The 23,329-nt window shown below is 41.8% G+C and overlaps 1 protein-coding gene across 1 annotated transcript in view; it reads right to left on the bottom strand.

Annotated features, from left to right (window-relative positions):
- The window catches only part of NEB (nebulin), a 183,065-nt gene that overhangs the window by 14,458 nt on the left and 145,278 nt on the right, over window positions 1–23,329 (bottom strand). The window contains exons 122-142 of the mRNA XM_087819858.1: window positions 22,152–22,256; window positions 20,351–20,455; window positions 19,812–19,916; window positions 19,077–19,181; window positions 18,876–18,986; window positions 18,063–18,173; window positions 17,740–17,841; window positions 17,527–17,631; window positions 15,929–16,033; window positions 13,047–13,157; window positions 12,391–12,495; window positions 11,779–11,883; window positions 10,428–10,532; window positions 9,403–9,513; window positions 8,911–9,021; window positions 8,237–8,350; window positions 7,367–7,471; window positions 4,108–4,212; window positions 3,455–3,559; window positions 2,722–2,814; window positions 1,628–1,720 (exon numbers count right to left, since the gene is read on the bottom strand). Coding sequence (XP_087675984.1) covers window positions 1,628–1,720; window positions 2,722–2,814; window positions 3,455–3,559; window positions 4,108–4,212; window positions 7,367–7,471; window positions 8,237–8,350; window positions 8,911–9,021; window positions 9,403–9,513; window positions 10,428–10,532; window positions 11,779–11,883; window positions 12,391–12,495; window positions 13,047–13,157; window positions 15,929–16,033; window positions 17,527–17,631; window positions 17,740–17,841; window positions 18,063–18,173; window positions 18,876–18,986; window positions 19,077–19,181; window positions 19,812–19,916; window positions 20,351–20,455; window positions 22,152–22,256 — 2,217 coding nt within the window. The remainder of the gene's footprint in view (window positions 1–1,627; window positions 1,721–2,721; window positions 2,815–3,454; window positions 3,560–4,107; window positions 4,213–7,366; window positions 7,472–8,236; window positions 8,351–8,910; window positions 9,022–9,402; window positions 9,514–10,427; window positions 10,533–11,778; window positions 11,884–12,390; window positions 12,496–13,046; window positions 13,158–15,928; window positions 16,034–17,526; window positions 17,632–17,739; window positions 17,842–18,062; window positions 18,174–18,875; window positions 18,987–19,076; window positions 19,182–19,811; window positions 19,917–20,350; window positions 20,456–22,151; window positions 22,257–23,329) is intronic.

Raw genomic sequence — 23,329 nt, 5'->3', positions numbered from 1 at the left:
TCTATGTTAATAAATAAGTTGCTTGGTTTAAAATTTTCCAATGACATGACACTCTATTCCTTCACTTTATTAAGAATTTTCTGTTTGTTTTGTATTTTTTACTGAAGATTCCTAGCTGGCCCCTCGTCTGTACCCTTAATGTGAGGAGACTTAAGCGGCTGACTTTTTCAGGAAGAGCAACTTTCCCTGAAATTTTTACCAGTGATTGCTAGATCATGTAAACTGGTGTTTTGCTAACGGGGTAAGTCTCTATTTGTTAGGGGTAGTGTCAGAGGACTGGACATTGTCATGAAGACTGAAGAACTTTCTGAAACTCTAGCTTCCTTCCTGCTGAATGTTAAGAATTTTCAGTCTACAGGAATGAATGAACTCTTTTTATTTTATTTTTTTCACATATACTATCAAATATTTATTTCAATATGTTCCAGAGAGGTAAGAATGAACTCTTTTTAAATGGATGGATTCTATGGTGTACTAGCACCTGGTGTGGGAATAACATGAAAAATCTAAGGGTTTGTGTCACAGATGAATTCCTAAAATCACTGACCAACTAGCGTCGTTATCTTTGCTTTGCTAGGAAACTTATAGGGACCATTAAAAGCCTACCATCTTGGTACAAAGTTGTGTTTCTTTACCCAGCAAGGCAGCAGAACTGATCACGGACAGCAGAACAAAATAAAACCAGAGAAAGACAGGAGCTTACAATGAAAAGTGACAAAGGAGCTATGGGCTAGTTTTCTTGGATTAGTGGACACAAAACTCTAAGTGAAGCTTGACCCACCAGGAAGCCAGAGTGTAAGCAGGGAATGAAAAGGGATTGATGTCTAAATAATGTGAACAACATGCAAGAGAAATATCAACTGTCTTCTGATAGAAATTAAATGAGAGTTCAGTCCTCCGGCGGCCAGAAGAATCTCTAAGAACAGGTCTTCCCCTTCTATTGGCCATAACTATTTCCCAAACTTTACAGTCTCTTGCTAGTAGCCAGCAATTGCTTACAATCTGCTTATGGATGAGAAAGTGTATGTGTGTGTGCACCTGAAATCCTTGTCAGAGAACAGGCTTAACATATAATGGACCCTTGTGGGTAGATGACAGCTAGCACCTTAAACACGCACTGCAGTTACAAGGAGAGAGCAGAGCATCCAGGGCAAGGAGTCTTGGAAGGGAGGAGAGAAGGCTGCAGGGCCTTCATGTCTCCCTAGGGTTTTCTGGACGGTGGAGAATGTCCTGAGATATATACACACATGCACACACACATATATATGTACATACATATAAATTATTTTATATTACTTTTATGTTTATATGTATATGCTTTTGGTTAACTAACTCGAGATCATCCAATAACCTATTACTACTGTTGGCACATTTCACTTTAAAAATTGCAGGAGTGATGATTAATCAAGAAGCCAAGTCCCTTCTGCTCCCTGACCACGTGAAGACAGAGGTGTCTTATCTACTTTTGCAAATTGTAGTGCTCCTCTCAGGACCAAGAGAGGGTTCACACCATCCCCAAGGCATGGGAAGCCCTCGGTAGAAGGAAGAAGGGGTGAGATGGAGCTCGGTGGTGATCGGCTCGGGGCTGGTTGCACAAAAGCATGCGGACGGGCATATGGGACCCTACCGAGCTGATGTGCTTCTGCGTCTCTTTGACACGCTTCACTTCCGGCAGGTCGGGGATTGGGGTTCCTTGTCCAATTGCCTCCTTATACTTCACCTGCAGATATAAAAGGGGGAACAGGTGCGATGTGTTTGATAAGTGGTCCCACAATTTTTAAAATCACAATTAAACAGCACGAGCTCTACCCTTAGTTTGAGCGGGGCCACATTCTGAAGCTGGGTGAGAGGAGAACAGTGCCAAGGGCAAGGGCACTTGGCTGCTCTTGTCTCTGGGGGCGGGGTAGGCGTGGGGCTCCATACGTCGACCGTAGCCCCTTCTCTTCCAGCGTACTCGGTTTCATATCCAACCATGTATTTGATGAGGGCAGACACATTCCCATACATAGATCCAGGAAGGGTAAATCTTTGACTCTAACATGCTCTATTTTCTGACAAGTGACAGTCTCTCCATAACCGAACTTTACTCAGGCTCCTCTGAGTCTGCTTCCCAAGTAGGCCTCAGCTCTTTGACTTCAGCATCCATCTTCGCATTGCCCAGTTTTAGCAAAAATCCTGATAAGCCAGTTTAGCCAGAATCTCCCACCCTTGCTGTCTGATCGCCCCCACCATCCACGGGCGCAGCCTGATCACCCCAGCCCGCCTCCTGCAAGAGTCCTGTCAGGTGGGTTCAGCCACAAGCTTCCGTACCCCAGATGTTTTCTCTGAGTCATTCTCCATCCACTGACCCCCTCCGTGCCCGCCCCACCCCCAGCTCTGAACGATCACTTTTTCCTTGTATTCTAAATGGAGTCCAGTTCTATACTGGGACCGCATTCCCCTATAATGCAGTGGTCCTGAATTAAATCGGGTTTTTACCACGTTACCTACGGCCCAGCTCTGGTTCGCTCTGACACAGGCCTCTCTGTTCCCCACATCTAACCTCTCACGAAGACGGCCACGGCGCTCACTGACAGTGAGGAGACCCTAACCGCAGGCACCGAGTTTAGCAACTTAAGCTGCTTTTGGTGACAAAGGTTTTGAGTGTAGCTCGGACATCCGTGTAAATTATCAAGAGGAGGCAGAAAATATCGAAAGCGAGTCCACGGCGGGCATCTTTACCGAGCTAATGTGGTCCTGTGTTTGCTTCACTCTCATCATCTCAGGTGTCTTTCCAATCGCTGTTCCTGGCGAGAGGTCCTCTTTATATAAAACCTGGACATTCAGAAACAGGACAGTGTTATAGAGAAGAAAGGAAAACCCAGCAGGTCCTAGAGAGAGTGCAGGAAACATGGCTTCTGTGAAAACAGGAGACCTAGGGAATGTTCTTGGACAAGTGCCCAAGTATCCGACGTCTTCCACGTCAGCATCAGTGACTCCTACATGCAACAAGGGGTCACTTTCTAGATTTTGAGATTTCTCTTAAGATTATCATCCTGTACTAATTCAGAATGAGAAAAATCCAGATAATGTTGATTTTAAAAAACTCACACTCATATGAAATACAAAATCCATGAAAGAAATGCAAAGTCAGTTGATTATTTGGGGGAGGGATAATAAAAGAAATCAGTGTAAAAAAAAATCCATTTTCCTGGAACAAGACAATTGTTACTGCTGTGGGATTTAAAAAATTTAAAGAAAGAAAGGTTACTTTGTTAGCAGATTTAAATTGTTATGCAAATGCTCTCTGGAATGGTGATTTTACAGCAAAGTATGGGGAATGTTAACAAATAACTGCTGGTATTAACTGGGGAGGTTAGATGTTAATTGTCTGAATAAACATGAGGCTAGTATATTTTTAAAGAGTATAGAATTATTAGGTTAACACTGAGTGGAAAATAAAGAGTAAATATACCGAGCTGAAATTCTTTTGATTTTCTTTCACACGTAGTATTTCTGGTGTGTCTTGAACAACTGTAATTTTCCCTTTGCTGTTCTTAAGGTCACACTGGTATTGGAGCTATGAAGAAAGGGCAAACATTTTGTAAAGATTTCAGCCTTGTTTTATATATTTTTAGTGGTCTTATATCGTGTGAAGGAAGTTAAAGTCCTGTATTTTAAAAAAACCTCTATGCCACAATAATCACAGTCTGATAGCCAAAGGGAAATTCTTTAATAAGAAGTTTGTGGAGAGACTAATTTTTAAAAACCCTAAAACTTGTAACATGTAATATTAGTTTTTTTTAAATGTATACCTTACCTAGAATTAACTGTGAAAAAGACAGAAGTTGCCACTAATGAAAAATGGGGATAGTTCATATTCAGTGACAGGAAGTCACCTCAAAGTGACAGATGGGCTTTGTCATACTCTGATTGGGCTTGAAATATGAGGTGAGTCTGGAGAAGTCGGGAGCACACATTTCTGGGGCAGAGGGTGGGAGTTGTAAGGGGCTGCTCCATGACCCCCTGCAGGGGGGATGCCCAAGTGTGTGTGCCCAGGGGCAACCTCCTTGCCCCACCTCATCCCAGGTACCCATGGGCTGTGTCACAGATTCAATAAAAACTTACAAGGCTGAAGTTCTTTTGGTTCTCCCGAACCCTCTGCATCTCCGGGGTGTCCAAGACCGTCTCATAATAGGACATGCTCTTCTCCGCATCTTCCTTGTACTTTTTCTGGGAATAGATTCCAAAAATCAGGATGGTGAACACCACAGGGAGATGAATCCATGGGACCTAAAATAGCCCTTTCTGCTCAGCAGAGGGAAAGACTTCTGTATTTTCCTGGCTGTTCAAGGGTGTTAGAGAGTTAGAAAGCAGAGCTCTCTCAGTGAGTAGCACCATGCCTTGTCTTTCCTGGAGGACTGAGCCCAGGTATTTACTAGGACCCACTGTCATGGCAAAGCTGGCAGAGGAAGGTGCTTCTTGGCTGGTCCACATACGGGAGGTGACAGCCAGCGCTGCTCCTGGCAGGGAGATGGGGATGCCTACAGTGAACTGGATGGAGCCAGACTATTCAACAGGCAGGTGGAGAAAAGCATGGGAGTTAAGAGCGATCAACAAGGCCTCCTGAACACTGGCCTTATTTAGTAACAAGGATATTTTTGCTGAGCCATGAGCAGGAGGTCAGGGCAGCTGGCTACAGGACAGAGCAGCTGGGGAGGACCAGCAGGGGCTTCCAGAATACCCTTCTGACATCGCTGAAACTGGCCTGGTGAACTGGAAGCTCAGTAAACTGACCTGGGCCCACTACCATGACCAAATGACCAATGAACCAACTGGCTGAGGACTGCGCTGAGCCAACCATCACTTTTCTTAGGCTTTCCCACTCACACTCAGCCTTTGGTCAGAGAGACTGCCCACAGGGCCTGGTCTTTCCCCAGACATCCACGCAGTCCATCCCCCTGGACTACACTAATTATCTCCAGTTTTAAAAAATGCAACACTTACTGTGCCTTAGAGCCTGATTTTTCTTTTCTCACTTGTCACCAAGTCCTTCCACTTCCCTTTCTAGCTCTACTTTCTGCCAATTCTCAGGGAGCTATTGGTATATAGGGCTGAGGGCTGAGAAAAGAGACTAGCTACCTTTATAATGGGGATAAAACTATTCTTTCTATAGAGCTTTATTTAAATCATATAACACAGGGTGGGGCAGAAGTAGGTTTACAGTTGTTCATATGGAAAATAATAAAATAATTAATAAGTAATAATGCAAGAATAAACTGTTTCTCCTGCTCACAACTGTAAACCTACTTTTGTCCCACCCTGTACACAAATTACATTTATAAGTGTTGAAAAATTTAATCCCCTCAGGAACAACAAAAGAGACACAGTTTCAGCCAATAAGAGATTTCGGCTTGGATTTTGTTGCTCTAACAGGAAGCCAGTTAGAGCAGACGTTTCTGGAAGGAAAGGTCAGTTCCCTGGGAACAGAGGTTTTCCTTCAGGAGAAAGTCACTGGAATGATTCTTCTTACGTATGCAAATATGAGGCAAAGGGTTCTCACAGTCCTGGGAAAAGGAAAGAACCAGACCTCCTTTTCTTTAGCAAAAGCTGTTTTAACTGGTTTGCAGAGTAAGTGCCAGTCCCTAAGAAGAGTGATCAGTTTGCACAAAGAATTTAGGGGCATTCTGAGAGGAGGGAGTCCCAGGCTTCCTGGCATGAAGTGGTATTCAGAATGTTATTCTGAATTTGTGGGTCAGCTCACACCTCTTGCATTAACCCCCAAGTGTGAAGTTTATAAGTTATAAACTATGTATCCCCAGTGGAAACCGAGAAGCAGTTTTGTGGAAAGCACCAGCACCATTCCATCGCCCAGAGGAAAATTCTGATCTGAGCTGGGAAGGAAGAAACCTGCCTGGCTGTATTTCAGGCTTTGGGGAACCAGCCCAGGAGATGCCTAAGAAAGCACACGAGAGCAGAGTAAGTGAATCAATCCCTCCCTGGAAAAGGTCCATTTGCTGAGCTTTTCCTTAAAGGTTAACAAGGTCAAGAGGCAGAGGTTGTTTGGCTGATGAGGCTTCCATAGCCCCAGAACACAAACATGGTAGTTTAGGGCCCATATAATTTTGCTAATCAAATTCTTCCCCACCTCCCACCTCCAAAATAAGAGGTTCAGTTCTCACATTTGAATATATCTGCTTCCTAACAAAGCCACTCTCTGGTGACAACTATATTTTGTCAAACTTTATGATATAAAATTATATGTTTCTAACAAAGTGTTTAAATTGGTGATTCTTCCAACCTGATTATCATTAAGGGATCATCTGTGGAGATTAGAAACAAACAAATAAATAAGCAAAACAGATTTCCAGGGCCTACATCAGACTTACTAGCTTCAAAATTTCAGGGTGGAATGGGGAAAACTACATTCCCAGGTGTTTATCAAGCATAGCCAGGTCAGTAGAGAATATTACACTAAGCGAAATAAGCCAGGCAGAGAAAGACAAACATCACATTATCTCACTTATATATAGAATCTAAAGAACTTAATAAACTGATGAACAGAAATGATTCAATGACATGGAAGCATGGATCAGACTGATGAATCTCAGAGGGATGGAGGGGGGCGGATGGGTGGAGGGAGAGAGATTAACCAAAGAATTTACATGCATATATGCACAACCCAAGGACATGGACAACGGTGTGGAGAGGGATTGGGGAAGGGGTGGGAAGGGGAGAAATGGGTCAGTGGAGAGAAAAAGGGATATCTGTAATATTTTGAACAACAACAACAAAAAGCATAGCGAGGTCAGATAACTACTGCTTTAGAGCTCTGATCGGAAGACAGCAAAAATTCTAATTCAGGGCTACTCAAATAAATTGCAGACTCCTGGTAGCATAGAAGATTAAAACAAATGAGAATATATACATCCTGGTGTATGAAGGACATCCTACATTTCTTTCTCTCTCTGTAGGATAACTCTGGAGAGTTACCCACCATGGGAGGAATCAGGGTTAGATTGTGTGGTTAGCACAATCTGATGACACAATCTCAATCTTGTTAAAGAAACCGATAATCCAAATGTGGACTGTCTACTTTGTTTCTTCCAGATCTGAACACAAATTTTACATCCACATTATAAGAGACTTTGCATGTTAAAATACTGATTCATAAATGATGGATTCTTTGTAAGAGTTCTTCAATACCTTAAGATTCTCTCATAATTTGTTGTAATTCTGATGCAAAAATCTAAACTTTGACTCAAACTTGCATCATAGATAAATCCCTTCTCTTTTATTGTGCAAAACTGTGAAAGAACTTCCTTATGAATTAATGAAAAGACTTTGTTCTTCATGATTGGGGTCAATGAGTGATGAATGTCCTTACCTGACTTGAAAGGTTCTTGACTTGCTGGGCATGAATGATCTCTGGAGTATCAACCACAGAAGTAAAATTGGCTTTTTCCATTTCTGCTGATTGCTTGTACTTAATCTGCAAAAGAACACCCAGCAAATGGGTAAATGTTTACAATGTGCACAACACTTGTTGGTTTAATTTGATTAATTTGACCAATGTTTCTTTTCCAAAAAAATTCATTCATTTGACAATCAACAGACATTTTTCCTATTCTGTTTATAGCTTTACACTAAAGAGTGAAATTCAGAAAGAATGAGTTCTAGCTGTTGAAAGACTAGTTGGGCATGGGAACAGGAGAGGAGGAAGAGAGAGGGGAGATGGGAGGGGAAATGGGAAATGAGGGAGATAATCAGCAGGTAGTAAGGCATGGATTGTTTACATACATGAGTTGGTAGCAGGACAAGTAAGCAAAGACCCATACCAATCACTATAAGACAATGTGAGATGCCTAAAAACTTTGTTATAAATTTAAGCCTTCAAAGGAAGGAAAGAAAGAACTCCCAAAATATTCTAAGCAAGGAATTCTTGGTGCCAAATGAAGAGTGTACTGACTAAGAAACAAGGCCAGGATGTCAGAGAGTCTACACCATCTCCATTTGGTTCCCCAACTTCTGCCCTTTGCTCTGAATGTCTCCTGTGGCTATAGACTCAGAAAGGCAGATGGAAGCAGGCCTGGCAAAGGGAATGGATTAGAATGGACTCACCAGGCAGATGTTTAAGAATGACACTACATGCATTTGACTGTTGTTGGATCAATGTGTAAAATAATAGAAGGACAATCTGTGTCCTTGTAATCACAGCTACTTTTTTGAAAGATCGACATGAAATATTGGCACTGACCTGGCTGGCAATATCAGTAGCATTCTTGGCCCTCATAAAGTCAGGAGTTTCATTGGCCATGGCATTCAGGCCTTTTCCTTTGACTTCGAGCTCCAGGTCTCTCTTATATTCTTTCTATAGTAGCATTTAAAAAAAAAAGTTACCTTACTTCCACGATTAGGTAATAAATGTACAGAGTAAATATAAATCCATGTAACATGCCACCTTAGCTGCTAGTGTTCATCCTTCCCTACGGTAAGATGCAGTGGTGGCCACCAAAATCCATTTTAAGGCCTCCTTTGAACTCTAGCACCCTCTATTTAGAAAATTAAAGTATAAAGCAAATTTTAAATCTGGTTTGGTAACAACTAGGATTAAACTTAGGTGCACACCACTTCCATGTGGTGTTTTTATTTAAATGAGCACATCAAATGGATCAAGGTTAAACCAAATAATATTAGACAAATAACAGGTTATGACAGCGATAGCCACTACAGACACAGATTGTTATAATATCAACTCCTTAGAAATTAAGATATATTTTATTTAATGGTAATAATCATGTTGGATATGGAATTTGAAATTCAAGAACTCTCTTTTCATCTCTTTGGATGTGTGTGTGTGTGTGTGTAACTTGGCTAGGAAAGTAAAAGATGCTCTGTGAATCCTGTGCCTTCCGTTAGCTGTGGACCCACCTCATTGAGGATCTGAGTGGCGTTCTTTGCTCTTATCATGTCGGGAGTATCTTCCATTTCAGTGAGACCCTTCCCACGGATGCTTTCCTCTAGATCTCTCCTGTACTCTTTCTACATCACAAAATAAAAGCAACAATGAAGACCAGAAAGCCTGGATTGCTCCTTTCTGGTAAAGAGCCCAAAACCCAAAAGATAAAATACCCTTCCAATTTTAAACAGATACAGTTTAGTAAATAAAGATATCAATAAAAGCAGGGTATAAGCTTCATCAGTTAATATTAAATATTCATTAAAAAAACCTAGAAATTCATAGAATGGTAAGGCAAGCACATTTTATTAAGTCTTCAATTTAAAAATTAGAAGAATGAACATGGGTCATAGATTAGGTGACCAAACGTGAACCCAAGTTGAAACCCTCAAAGTTAGATGGTGGTGAAAATGGTAGAAGGAACATTGGATCAAGAGGGAAAGAAAAGACCGACTGGACACTACCTCGCTGGCTATTTTGGTTGCATATTTGACATGTAATAAAGCTGGTGTGACCTCCAGGCCAGTCAGGTTTCTGCCTTTGATGGACTCATCATATTCTTTCCTATATTCTTTCTAATGTGAGTAGGAAGAAAAGACAAGTTAAGAAAAAAACAATCTTTATTATCATTTATATTTCCACCTTAGGAAGACAAACTATTATATTTTCTTTTTATGTTGGCCTCTTAACTTGATCATAGTTCTGCTGATGGCACCATATTTGAAACATGTCTGATTGTTCTGGAAATGCTTTGTCTAGAGCAAATGGCCTCAAGGAAATGCAGGGGTTGAGAAACTTTGATGAGCCCTGCATTCACCGCTGTGACTGGGAGGGAAGGACCCATGAATCCACTGTCATCTCTCCTGATGACATTTTTCTTAAGGCAACAAAAGATTTTACTTCTGAATTAGAAGTAAGTGACTCAAGGAGAAAAAAATAAAACAACCGAGAAGAAGGAGAGCCTGAGGGCACCAAATACAAACTTGGCCTTTTTCATAATCATGATCTATTATTTTTAACCACTGAGTAGGTTATGTGAACAAAATTATTTTTAGATGCCTCTGCTTATGTTTCTAAAGTAGGAATTATGACTTTCTATATTTTGATAAGCATCTTGATTGCTAATCTCCTTTTGTGTGGCTTGGGGCTACCTATCAAGAGAAGAGTAATCCAAAGCTGAAGGTAAGTCTATGCAGAAGGAATGTTTCATTCATGAAAAAATATATATTATATTCAATATCATTTCTTTCACTGTTAGGAATAGTTTATTGTGTTCTATTTCTATAAAATTGAGTAAAAATAAAACATATGGTAAATTTTACTCTTCAGAATATTTTTGATAACTGAGCCATAGGATTTTAGTGATCACATGTTAAAACATCCCATCATCTACCACTTTTGGATAACAGAAGGCTGGATGCATTTGTGGGCAGAGCTTGTTTTCTTCAGGTTGATGGTGTGTTGTGTGGTGTGTTTTTTTGGGACTTACCCCACTTTGCATCTGCTGAGACTCTTTGGCAGTGATGTACGTTGGTGTTTCAAAGTCCAACATGGGCTTTCCTCGTTCCTTTTCATACTTTTCTTTGTATTTCACCTAGTCATAAAAAGCCTTATTAGATATCACTCCTCAGTTCAGTTTGTAGACAGATATCAGCTTAATGATAATATTTTTTCAATTGATACATTACGTCCACTCAAGGCAGATCCATAACCTTTTTGTTGCTGCCTGGGGGAAAACACCATTACTGCCTGCAAGGCATACTCAGGATGTGTGTTCAATTCACGGAGACAAAAGAATCACTGCAGAAGGATCGGCAGAGTGAAATGTTGAGGCCAGGAAATGCATGGGAAAGATCACCCACAGATATGGTTGGCCACGATTTGATATGTGTGGATGTGAACATTTTAAACATGGTGCCAATATTTTTTATTTTAAAAAATTTCCAGTTTTTCTTTCATAAGAACTTTTATCAGACAGATTTGATTTGATAGATAATACATGCCACTTTATAGGTTAATAACTCCATCTGGGTTATAAATGGTCCGGTGTTTAATGCAACCAACATAAATTGGTATAAAAATGAAAACTATTTTATATGTTGACTAACTTACCAATAAACCTGACATTCTCTAAAATCCTCCCAACACTATTTTACAAATACAATCCATGAGGATAAAAGGGCAGAGGCCCTTGTTCATCCAGCATCTTAGCAGCAATGCTCAGTATCAGCTCTTTTTCTTGTAACAACACATTATAGAGGCCTGGGGGCATGTGCTGCTTTACAGATGACATGGGGACGTTTCTAGTAATTATCCCTCTTGATTAATGCCCAACAAGGGATCTTAATACAGACAAATTTGTAATATAGGAGGCTATGTGACAGAAAGCTCCTTCTCTGAGTTCTTTCCTTCATTATTTTGCAAATTTTGTGATTTCTAATATACCCAGAGATTACTTCACTGGTAGATCTGATCATATCACTTTTCTGCTTAAAATCTTCCTAAGCCTATCATCCAGGCTCATGGGGGCACATCAGGGTTACTGTAAGGGGTTTGCCCCCTTGTAACATCATCTTATGCTTCCAGTCCCAGTCAGTGACCTGACTCACACAAATTGGTTGTTTATACGCTGCTCCTCCAATACATGTTGATGCTGTTATCATTGATGACATAACGATTTGTTTCAAAATGTTACTAAATTCAGAACCCCTTATTATCTTTGGACATTTTCTCAAGCAGTAGTTACTAAAACTATAACTACTGTCCTAAGGGGAATCCATGCAAGTTTTTGACACTGCAGATGAATGAGCGTGGGAAATGGTCAGCCTTCATCAACTTACTAGGCTCTGTAGCTCTGTGGCTTCTTTTAGGTGAAGCTGCTCCAGGTTATCAGGTATTGTGTGGTAGTGGCCTTTACTCTTCTCATAGTTCTTCTTGTACTGGTACTGAGGGGAAGGGGGCAAAAAGGCGCGTGATGTTAAAGCTGCCTGGCATTCCTCTTTTCCCCCTTAAGATTAGGTACTTGACACAGCGGCAGTATCAAGACCAAATTAAAATTAGCAAACGCTACCTAGGGGGTTAAGAAAACGTTTTAAAGAATGAAGATCCATGTTCAGCACTGTCAGTGGATACAGGATGTAAACGCTTAGGTTATATGGCTTATTCAGAGTGGCTTTTAAGAGTGAAAAGTTAAAAGTGAAAGAGGTCTTTTAATGGAGGGAAAGGATTGGTTAGTTGGAAAATGAGTTAAAATCGTCTAAAAATAAAAGCATGTTCCGAGAGGTGTTACAGTGAGTGGGGAAGCGGTGGATTGCTGCTGCAGTTCGGAGGGATGCACCGGACAGGAGAAGGGCTTTCTCATCGGCCCCGCGTCTCAGCTGCAGAGGAGAGGCCGGGGCTCAGGGAAGGGGCTGGGCTGAGAGGAGCGGCTGCCGGAGCGCGTCTGAGCTTACGGAGCTGGCCAGCTGGCTCGTATTCAGGACGTGATTCATTATCAGAGACTCCTTCATGTCGGTCACAGGCTTGTGAAGTTTCTTCAGGTCAGCCTTGTATTTAACCTGCATGTTAAGAGGAAAAGAGGGTGTCGCATAAACAGCAAACGGTGAACAGTAGGGGTGGAAAGACTCATCCTGGAACAAATGCTGGGAAAGGGAATGAAAAGCCATCCCTAATTCATGTAGCCAAGAAGGGGAAGCCACACGACGCGGCGACAGATGAGTGAGTCAACACAATGCTGATACCTACCGTGGAATGTTATCTACCTAGAAACAGGAATGAAGATCTGATACATACCACAACACGGACGAACCCTGAAAACATTATGCGAGGTGAAGTCAGCCAGAAAAAACAGGACAAATATTGTGTGATTCCACCTATATGAGATCTCTAACCGGCAAATTCACAGGGACACAAAATAGATTAGAGATTACCAGCAGGGGGAATGGAGAGTTATTTGCTTAATATAGAGTTTCTATTTGGGGTGATAAAAAGTTTTGGAAATCATGGTGGGAGCTGGACAAAATTGTGAGTGTGATTATTGCCTGGAAAAATAGTAAAAATGACAAATTTCATGTTATGTATTTTACCATAATTTAGGAAAAAATCATACCTCACTTGCGAGATTGTTAGCATCTTTCATGACCTTGTAGAGCTGGCTGTCTTTTGGGTTGTATTTTGGTGTCTTGCCCTTTTCTTTGTCGAAATTTTCTCTGTACTTAACCTAATAGCAAACGCAAAAATTCAAATTATTCCTGAACATAAATTAATTTGAGGACTGAGGAATGGAGGAAATACAAATGCAAAAGAATATGTGTTATACATAAAGTAATCCAAACTAAGACACTTTTAATAGTGAAAGGGGGACTACTAATAATTAGGTTGGGACAACAGTCAATCAAGAATGAGACCCAGTGATAGAATATTTGCCTTGCTATTTTCATATTATCCAGAGGTATGAAAGATAATCACTTCTTTTTAATGCAAAACAAAAATAAGAGGAAAATGCATTAGGCTAAATTCAGAGAAGTGATCTGATGTACTTGATTTGGAGCACCCTGGCCCACCTAACTAGACAAGCTGAAAACATTTTAGGTCTATTGCAAGGAGTTCCAAGAGGGGTTGTCTACGATCAAGAAGGGTGAGATGTCAGAAATCTGTCAAATTAGGAGAATTTGTTGTTACTTTAAAAGAGTACTTTGGCTCCATCATTTTAATTTTTTAAACTTGGCAAAAATGACATAGCTTCCAAGTGAAAACAACAAAGTTTGGGAGTTAATGGCTTCTGAAGCATTTCAGGCTAGAAGAAAGAAAGAAGTGAGGTACTTTAGAATAGTGAGAAAATAGGGTTAAATATTCTTTTAGGATACATAAAAGTAAGACTATGCAAAGGACTAAATTTAAAAAATAAGCATAATGCCTGGCACTAATAGTCTGCTCAATAAATGTGATTTGATTGAGTGAAAGGAAGAAACAGTCATTATGCCTAGGAAAAAAGGCTAAAGAAGATGTTTCATTTATAAGAAAATTCAACAGAATAAACTGAAACTGACAGAAACATTCCCTTACTGAAAAACAGACTAATGCCTTTGTCAAGAGTATTATAGGATTCAGTCCAGAAGTAGAACTCCCTTAGTTATTGACTCTAAGAATGAAAATGAGCTATCTCTAGATGTTAGCCAGCTAAAAGGGCAATGTTTGACTAGGAAATCTAGAATTTCTGGTTTTGGTAAGATGAAAGACTTGCTCATTCAGTTAGCACATCAGGACCCAGTCACCCAGATATTTCACTCTGTAGACATTTAAAATCAGCACCCCTCATGCTTTATCACGTTACTGCACTTCCCCACAACTTTACATATTCAGCAGGACAGACACAAAGTGAGACCACTCGAATGCTAAGAACAATGACACCTGCCACGTCAGAGAAAATGCATCCACAAGGCTGACACTCACTTATTTAGAATAAACCTACAGTGGAAATGCATAGGAAAAAATAGGCATGCACAACAGTGCCGCATGATGCAGACACACAGAGACAGACACACAGAGGAGGAGAAACGCGACATGGAAGGAAAAGAAAATGTAAGTAGACTCTGCAATGGCTTCTCTCTGAAAAAAAAAAAAAAATCATTCTCAAAATAAAGAAGTGAAGAGGGTCAGAGGCGGTGAGCTGTTGTCTGGACAAAAAGGAAACTTTTTCTAAGGGATATAGAAACTTGTAAGACTAGGATTGATCCCAAGAGCCGTGAGACACAGAAAAGCAGAGAAACCAGATGTGCAGGCCGGGCTGCTGGAGGGAGCTGCAAGGGCCCGTCTCGAAGGAGAATGAACTCCGCTTCCTTTAGAAGGCGTTCGATTCCTCTTTCTATCTTTTAAGAAATAACTTGCTTCTGAAGAGATATTTCCTTGACTGATGAGCAGCAAATCCATTGGTCTCACTTCAGGATCTTTTTCTTCTGTTAATTTCAAGTAAACTTAAATTTTCAACTTTTTAATTAAAAAAAAATCTATGGCTCCCTTTTCCACAGAAAGGCCCCCAAGCAAATGCAGCCTATAGAACTACTACTATGAATCTGAGTTCAGCACAAAAAGCCTTCCTTTCTGACTGGATCTTCTTAAGAACCACTTACTGCATTTTGAAAGACAGAGACACACATCAGATTCAGGACTCCAGGAATCCTTGGACTTGGCAGTAAGTATAGTAAGTTCCTGGCATTGGGCTAGGCAGTGAGTACAGTAAAACTACACACATGTGCACTGTGGGATGGTGAAGCTTTCTTTTTCTAATTATTCATGGAAGCCCGAGGGGCAACCACAAATGCAAAGTATCAGCAAGTGCAACACCAGTGTTTATAATCCAGTCAGGCTCGCATATTGGCTTGTATGGATGTAATATGGGAAATGGTTTCAAATCAATTATTCTTTTCAAGGTTTAATTAAATTGAAAGGTCTTACATCCAGATGTTCATCTCCTTATCAAGGAATTGGTACTTCTAAAGACTGAAGAATAGGCCCAAGAATTATAAAATTTCTTGCTATTAAGACTGTAAAACAAGAGGGTGAAAGAACTGTGAGTTCACAGTATGCCCAAACTGAGAGACTGCATTAAGTGCCAGTCTCAAATGTATTAAACATCAACACTGGCCATCAGCAGAGGTTTTCTTTGTGTGGTTGGAGATGAGATTCTTCATTTGTTTTCATTTCATATTTTAATTTGACCTTTGTCAGCAACCCAAAATACATTGGGAGGCCAAGTCCAAGTCTAGTGTATCTTCCTACTCCAAGTGGTATGTTCCAGAGGGAAAGCTTCATGCAAGAAAAGACGGGTGTGTGCAAAAGTATATTCTTCGACAGATTTCCACAGCATTCTACACATTCCAACACAAAATCAACAGAAACGAGTGCAACTTGGTCAGTCTCCTGACCAAGGCTAAGAAAGTCGACAAGAAAAAGAGAAAGACAGAGATCTCGGCTTGCTGGTGCCAGTCTTACATCGCTGATGAGTGCATTAACTTTCTTAAGATGCCTCATCATAGGGGTGTCATAAGATGCTGCGCCATGCCCGTGTCGTCTCCTTTGGCCTTTGATGTATTCTGCCTAGAGTGCCAGCAAGACAGCAAAGTCAGAATGGGGAGGGCCCACATATAGGCGGAGCCCTGTTGGGCCAGGGGCCACACCATGAAACTGAAAATCCCGAGGCAGGCCTTTCACAGGAAGTAAGCCCAGGAAGGTGAGCTCATAAAAAAACCTGGTTGGGTCTCATTCTGCGCATCATAGCATTCACTCAGAATTAGAAATACGAGCCTCTTGATTTTTAAAAACAGCAAAGTCTTCAAAATGTCAACATCAAAGTCATTTCTTTGTTTTTAACTTGATAATGGTATGACCTTGGACATTTAAAACCATATTAAAAAATTTTACATTAAAAAGTTCTTGTTATGTTTCATTACTCTTAGAGACTACACTAAGAGTAATTTTTGTTGGTGATTTCATATCTTGGTCTCAAGTGCTAATATAATTCCATTAATTTCTAATAAAACCATTGCATAAGAGTTTTAAATTAAAAAACTTTAAAAACTCATATTGCTTGTCATCATTCATCTGAACCTTTTGTCTCTTCATAATTATGACTTGTTTTGTCACTTGATATTACTATTTTATATCTTCCAAAAAACTGAAATCCCATGTGTGCTACTGATAAAAGTCATGCATACAACAACCAATGTATCCCAAACCTGTTTCTGCAAACAAATACTTGAGAGAACAGACAATGAAGAAAAAGGTAAGACCTCTAAATTGGAGAAGAAATAAGATATTCTTGGGCTCAAGTCTTACAGAACTAAGACTCTCTGAAAGAGCTGGTCATGGATCATGAGGTCTCTGAGCTAAAGTCTGAAAACCTGGGGAGTATCCTAGATAATTCTAACAAAGAAAATTAGGTAATATGGCAATTAGGTTTGGGCAACACATTTCTGAGTCCATCATCTCAATAACATGAAATCTGCTAGAATGAAGAATGCCCACTCAGCACTCTGTGCATACTTTGATCAAACACTTATCACTCCAATTGTACTTATTTGTCCATGAAAATATGAGGACATTTACTCATCCCTAGTTCCTAGCCCAGGCATTTAATATACGTATGTTGAATGAAAGAATAAAGGTTATTGCATCTGGTTGGATTCTAGAAGTTAGAACTTCATGGCACTTGCATGTTAACAAGATCCCACAGGTGAGTTAAGTATTAATCAAACCCTTGGGATGTAACTCTCAACGCTTGGAGACAGATTCTAAAGGTGCTCATAAGCTGATGTATTTGTCACATAAAGATAGCTAAGCACTCAAACACCTAGACACATACCCATAAATGGAAAAGTGGAGAAAAAGAAAGGCCTAGAGATGTTAGCCAGAAACAAGAAAGAAGGTCCTTGGCATACTTTTTCTGGTACAGCGTTTCAAAGCTTTGCAGTGCTATCAAAGAGCCAGCATCTCTTTGGTTGCTAATACTGCACTGTACTTCTGGGAATCACTTCTTGCAAGGTTTTTAAAATCTCCTCACATTAGAGCTGCCTCTTGTCCATCTGCATTACCTGGCTGCTCAGCTTGGCTGCCTTCTTCGCCATTTCAATGTCTGGGCGACCAAGCATGCTTAACCCATGGCTGCCCTCCTTTCGGTGCTTGGCTCTGTACTCCACCTGGATCAAAGAAAACCAAAATGGGCAATACATTCTAGGTGGTGGGTGCCGTGTACTACTTGTTGGCAGTGATCACTGGGACCAGGTACATGTCAACCACATCTTTACCTCACTGGCCTGCTTGGCTGCCTGCGTGGCCTTCTTGATGTCGGGCCGATCGGCCACTGTGGTGTAATGCAGGTTTTCTTTGGCATCTTTTCTGTAAGCGACCTTTATATGGGGGGAAAAAATGTTTGCTCCTTTGAGAGATATGCTATCTTTCCAAAGTTCTCATTAAGTACAGGGAACATTTTTATTAAAACCAAACTAATCCCATTACCATATTTATTTAACTAGAAGATACAGAAATTAGGGTGACTGGAACCAGCATGCACCATTTTGAAATCCACGGGCTCAGTGGGCCCCAGAGGGTGTCGAGAGGAGAAACTTACATCACTCTGCTTCTTGGCCACCTCCATGGCATGTTTCACGTCCGGGGGCTCCAGCATGACGGAGTAGTTGGATTTCCCTTTCTCCTTGACAAACTTCTTTTTGTAATTTGTCTAAAAAGAGTGGAATTATGTATGTGAGCAGAAAAAGCTGGGAACAGGATTGATTTACTTGAAGAACTTTGAGAAAATGTCCAGGAAAACCCATGGCTCCCCACTTTGGATCAGTCTGGAACTCGGGTCTCTGATCCACATTCTAGTTCTTCTGTCGTTTCTGGCCTATAACCCAACACTGGGACCACACACCAATCTTTGGAGAAATGACTACAGAAAACTTAAGCTCTTTCATGCACCATTCCTACCTTTTAAAAATATATGGAATTACATAGGGCCCATAAAATATGAAACAGTGATTATTAAAGTATTACTGATTAGGACATGGTGGGCAGAGATTACCAAGATATTAAGAGGTGGTTTTACTTCTCTAAAATTGTTTAGCAGCTAATGGTAGGAGAGGCCAATCTCCATCAGCTTCTTTTCTCCCCTTATTAACACTAGGTTAATAACATCTTATATTGCTAGATAACATGTCTGGGGGCAAAGACCACGTCTACCTTAGTTGCCATGATTGGAAAGCTCATACATAATGAGTTGTGCTTTAAACCAGAGTTCAAAACTGTGATCACAGACAGGTACTGATGGTAAGAGTGAGGTGACACAAAGGAAAGTGTGAACAAAACGGCAGCTTGCTGTCTTGCTGGAATCTACAGCACAGTGGCATTGCTGCTGCCCCGCGTCCCGGGGCTGGTCACTTACGTCACTGACATGCTTGGTCACTTCCTTGACGCGAATAGTGTTCGGGGTCTCTGGCAGGGTTGTGTATGAGCCCTGGGCCAAGTGCTTCTTCACGTAGTCCTTGTACTTGTTCTGAGGGAAGCCACAGAAAGCGTGTTAGAGAGTCTGGCCGGGCACTAGCCCAAGAAAGCGGCGCGAACGGCAGCGGGGGTGGGGGGTTACCTCGGACACCAGGTTGCTGACAGTCTTTGCCAGGAGGATCTGAGGAGTGTCAGGCACAGCACGGCAGCTTCCTCTTTCCTTGACATGTTTCTCTTTGTATTTCAGCTGCAGGGGTGAAAAAAGCATATCTTTAGCTCCTCTGGGTCTCCTGCACATTTTTATTACGCTCCCAAGTCACTAGATGGAGCTGGGAGAAAGCATTGTTCACAGTGGGGACATTAAACTCAATAAAAGGTGTGATGATCGGAAATGTTCGGAAATATGCAGTAATGATGTTCATTTCTTGCAAGCTGAGGTCTTAATAAGAATCAGGATGGGTCTCGTGATGAATCTTTGTACATATAGCCTAGTTCAAAGCACTTTCAAATGTGCCATTTGATCCCCTCCCAGTGCCCAGGGGCATTGTTATTCCTGCTCTCAGATGGGGAAACTGCAGACAGGAAGAGTAGGGTCCACAAGCTGGTGTTAGTTTCCTTGCAGAATCCAGCCAGGCCACCCAGCTCCCGATCCCTGCTGTGTGAGTTCTCTCGTGGTGCGAGAACAGTCAAGAGCCGTCTCCTGGACCTGGACCGAGGACCTTGGCTGCTGCCGCCCTGCTCTGCCATGTCACTGGTGTTCACTGGGTGCAGGGTCATATTTCAGGACCCGCTCCAACAGCTGCAGCCCTCAGGCCTTTCCTGGTGCCCCTGGGGACTGTGATGCAGGTTAGGAGCCATGGAAGAAATGGGTACTCACGTCACTTTCTATTAAGGAATTCCTCAGGGCCAGCACCATGTCTTTGTCATCGGTGACGGAGAGCTTGCAGCCCTTGAGGAACTCTCGGTCCAGCTTATACTCAAACTGTCACAGAAGAAAAGCGGAGGAAGATGGGAAAGGGTGACAGGCACGGAGAAAGCCAGCATTTGATAAAACTCTTAAGGAGGCCTCCTCTTAAAGAGGGTTTGCTAGCAGAAGGGGGGCAGGGGCTTCCTGGCCCCTCACATCATGCTGAGAGTCCCCTTTCCAGCCTTGAGGCCAAGCCCAAGCCCCCCTCCTCACCCCAGCCTGCTTGCCTCCAGCCCCACCCCAGCCTTGCTCAGGCCTCTGAACCATCTGTGTGTGGGCCCAGCCATGGGAGACCAGGCTCTGTGGCCAAGGCTGCTTCCTGAGCTGGCCTTCCACTCCCTGTGACCCTCCTGCCCTTCTTGGATCTCAAACGAGCTAGAGTTAACACCCATGACAGTGGTTAGTATAATTATTAATTTTCTGTCTCAGGCGTGTCTCTTCTATCTCACATCACTTTGCTGCAAGGAAGACTTGGCCGCCTGGAGGAAGTCTGGTCGGTCAGGGGTCCACTTCCAGTGGGCTTTGTTGGCTTCATACAGTTTCTTATAGTCCAGCTGTTTTTAACAAGAGGAAAACAAGTCGTGTCAGTTAGGGGGCGGGATTCCTAACCACACACATGGCACAGAGGGACTCATCTTGCATTTTAACATACAACAAATCGTGGTTCTTTATGCAAGAGAGAGCCCCATTTAAAATTTCTCTACAATTTATGCAGCTAGTCAGCCATTCAAGAGATCATCCTGTGGGACCCTTTGGTGTCAAAAGAGGGGTTAAAATTTTTAAAGGCCTCTGGGTGAAATGATTCTACAATCTTTCTAGTTCTGCCAGTGTAGCTTAATCATCTTCAGAGCAGTTGAGAAATTTTAATTTCTAACTAAATCCAGGCTTAATTAAAAAATATTAAACATATATAGTAAATTCTTTTGTGCCAGGCACTTTTCTAAGTGCTTTACAGATATTAACTTATTTAATCTTTGTAAGAGCTGCATGAAATCCGCAGCTGAGGAACTGCCTAGAAGAGTTAAGTAACCTTCCCAAGGTGAGAGAGCTGGAGAAAGGTGGAGCTGGGATGCAGACCCAGGCAATCTGGCATTAGGGCGCCTGTGCACTTGTTAGACTCTCATCTGAGCTGGAGAACTGGCTGTCTGGAGCCAAATTTGAGGCACAGAATGCCTGTAATTTAATTTGAGTGCCCTTGGGGAGAGCCTTCTCTATCAGGCACATTTCTTTCCGCTTTTCTTTCCTTTTCTTTTCTTTTTTCTTTCCTTTTCTTTTCTTTTTTCTTTCCTTTTCTTTTCTTTTTTCTTTCCTTTTCTTTTCTTTTCTTTCTTTTCTTTTCTTCTCTCTCTCTCTCTTTCTTTCTCTTTTTGTCAAGAATTAATTTGTACATAAAATGTGCATGCATCTACGTATACTATTTGATGAGTTCTCCCCCATATTATTGTGAGAATTTTCAAACATATAACAGAGTTGCAAGACTTGTAGAGAATACTCACACTGCCTGCAGTCGACAACGTACATTTTACTGCATTTGCCCTTCCCCACATCCATCCTGCTACCCATCCTCCAATCCATCCCCAGGACACCTGTAAGTTACCTGCCAGCCCCTAGAGGCATTTCAGTTTGCTGAACACATGTTCTCTCTGGTACTAGTGGGCACTAGTTGGGTTATAAAGGCTTCATTTTATAACCATGTGTGTGTGTGTGTGTGTGTGTGTGTGTGTATTAAAGTTAATACTCATTTAAATGCACAAAAAATGTTCCTGTGTTTGAGGCTGTAAGATGCCCCACCACAAAGAAATGGGTCAGTGCGGGGAGATCTGAGCAGAAGGAAGGGTGAGGGCAACCCCTGACAGCACTAAGTGATTTTAAAAGGTTTGTTTGTTTTTTCATGAGAAGCAGGTTGTAGGGTTTGGGGCAGAAGGAGCATACAGAAGATGAGGGAAAGAAAGATGTTGAGACACTTTCCAAAATGCAATTTCCGTTTCAGAATTAAGTCTCCCATTTCTCAGCCACCTAGCGCGAAGGCCAAGCGGGCGTAACGCTGCGGCAAGGACTGGCAGTCCTTGCCCTCCACGCTGTCCTTCGTGAGAACCAGAGGCAGCGTGTGGATTTCAGTGTCCTTATGCATGCTCCTGGGGTCTAACTATTGATCTGGACTCAAAGACCTGAAGAGATGTAAAACAGATCATGTGTCCTGCAGAAGCTAATGAATCCCCCACTGGGCCTGGGGAAATTTCCAGAACTTACGTTGGTGTTGACTTTGTAGGCGTCCTTGGCTGCTTTGATATGAACAGCGTCTGGCTTAATGGTGCAGTTGGATTTATTTCTTTGGTAAACTTCTTTATATTTCAGCTGTGGGAAAAAACACAGTGACAAGGTTAGCTTTTTATAGTAGCCTACTAAGCATTTAAAAAAAATAAGAAATTAAAACCATGACAACTGCACACACTGCTCCTTAAGACAGAATAAATCTGTGTGTAGAGAGGATGCGGCCATGCAGACATGTGTGTTCCTATCTCAGGTCTTAAAACCGGATCCTAAGACCCACTGAGTGTGTTCACTAGTGTCACCCTGGCACTTATGCCCTCTGAGATTGTGTAGAAAGACCCAGCTGCACAGCTACCCTCTATGTTCTCCCTTTTCCAAATCAGAAAATTCCAAGTTCAGAACATCTTGAAAACTGCTGCTGGAAGAGAAGCTTCTCCCACCCAGATGAAATGAGTCTTGCCCTCCTTCTGTGCCCCCCACAGTTCCAGCTGTCATCACCTCCTGTGCTAATTATTTGCTTATCTGTCTGTTCTTTCCATTAAGCTGAGCCCCTCCAGGGAAAACATTGTGTGTCAATCATCATCTGTTCCTAGTGTCAGGCACACAGAAACCCAATAAATATTTGATGAATGAGTGAGCTGATGGATGCATGCAGCCATCACTATCAGCATTGCTACGGCTGCATCTGGCAAGTTGGGGCATATGTGGGTTTGGATGGGAGGGAGGGTGTCTGGGAAGGCTTAGTCCCCGAGGGCCTAATACGCAGTTTCCCCATCCTGGGCCTGGAAGTTCTAGCTTCACTCAGTTTTGCTCCTACTCAATTTCAGGGCCCTGGAGCCTCATCTGGGTTTTCTCACTAATTGTTGCTGGAGGAGCCCCGGTTTTAAGGTGGTTAAATCCAAAGAGAAACTGTTCTAAGGAAACCCAGTAGTATTATTAAATTTGCTTGATCACAATCTTCTGCACTTCACCACACACACGATAAATCCGTATCTTTAGGGAGAAGGCCTGGAAATCTGTATTTTCATCAATCTCAGGTTACTGTTATAATCAGAGAATGTGGGAGAATGGACACGAAATGCTTCATTTTTCTACAGTGAGAAGGGAAGGGTTGCTCCACATAAAATATTCACCTGACAGATGTTTATGAATTCTTG

The sequence above is a fragment of the Miniopterus natalensis genome, chromosome 8 (assembly GCF_054644295.1).
Source record: "Miniopterus natalensis isolate mMinNat1 chromosome 8, mMinNat1.hap1, whole genome shotgun sequence".
Lineage (NCBI taxonomy): Eukaryota > Metazoa > Chordata > Mammalia > Chiroptera > Miniopteridae > Miniopterus > Miniopterus natalensis.
This window is presented reverse-complemented; position numbering and strand designations above follow the sequence as displayed.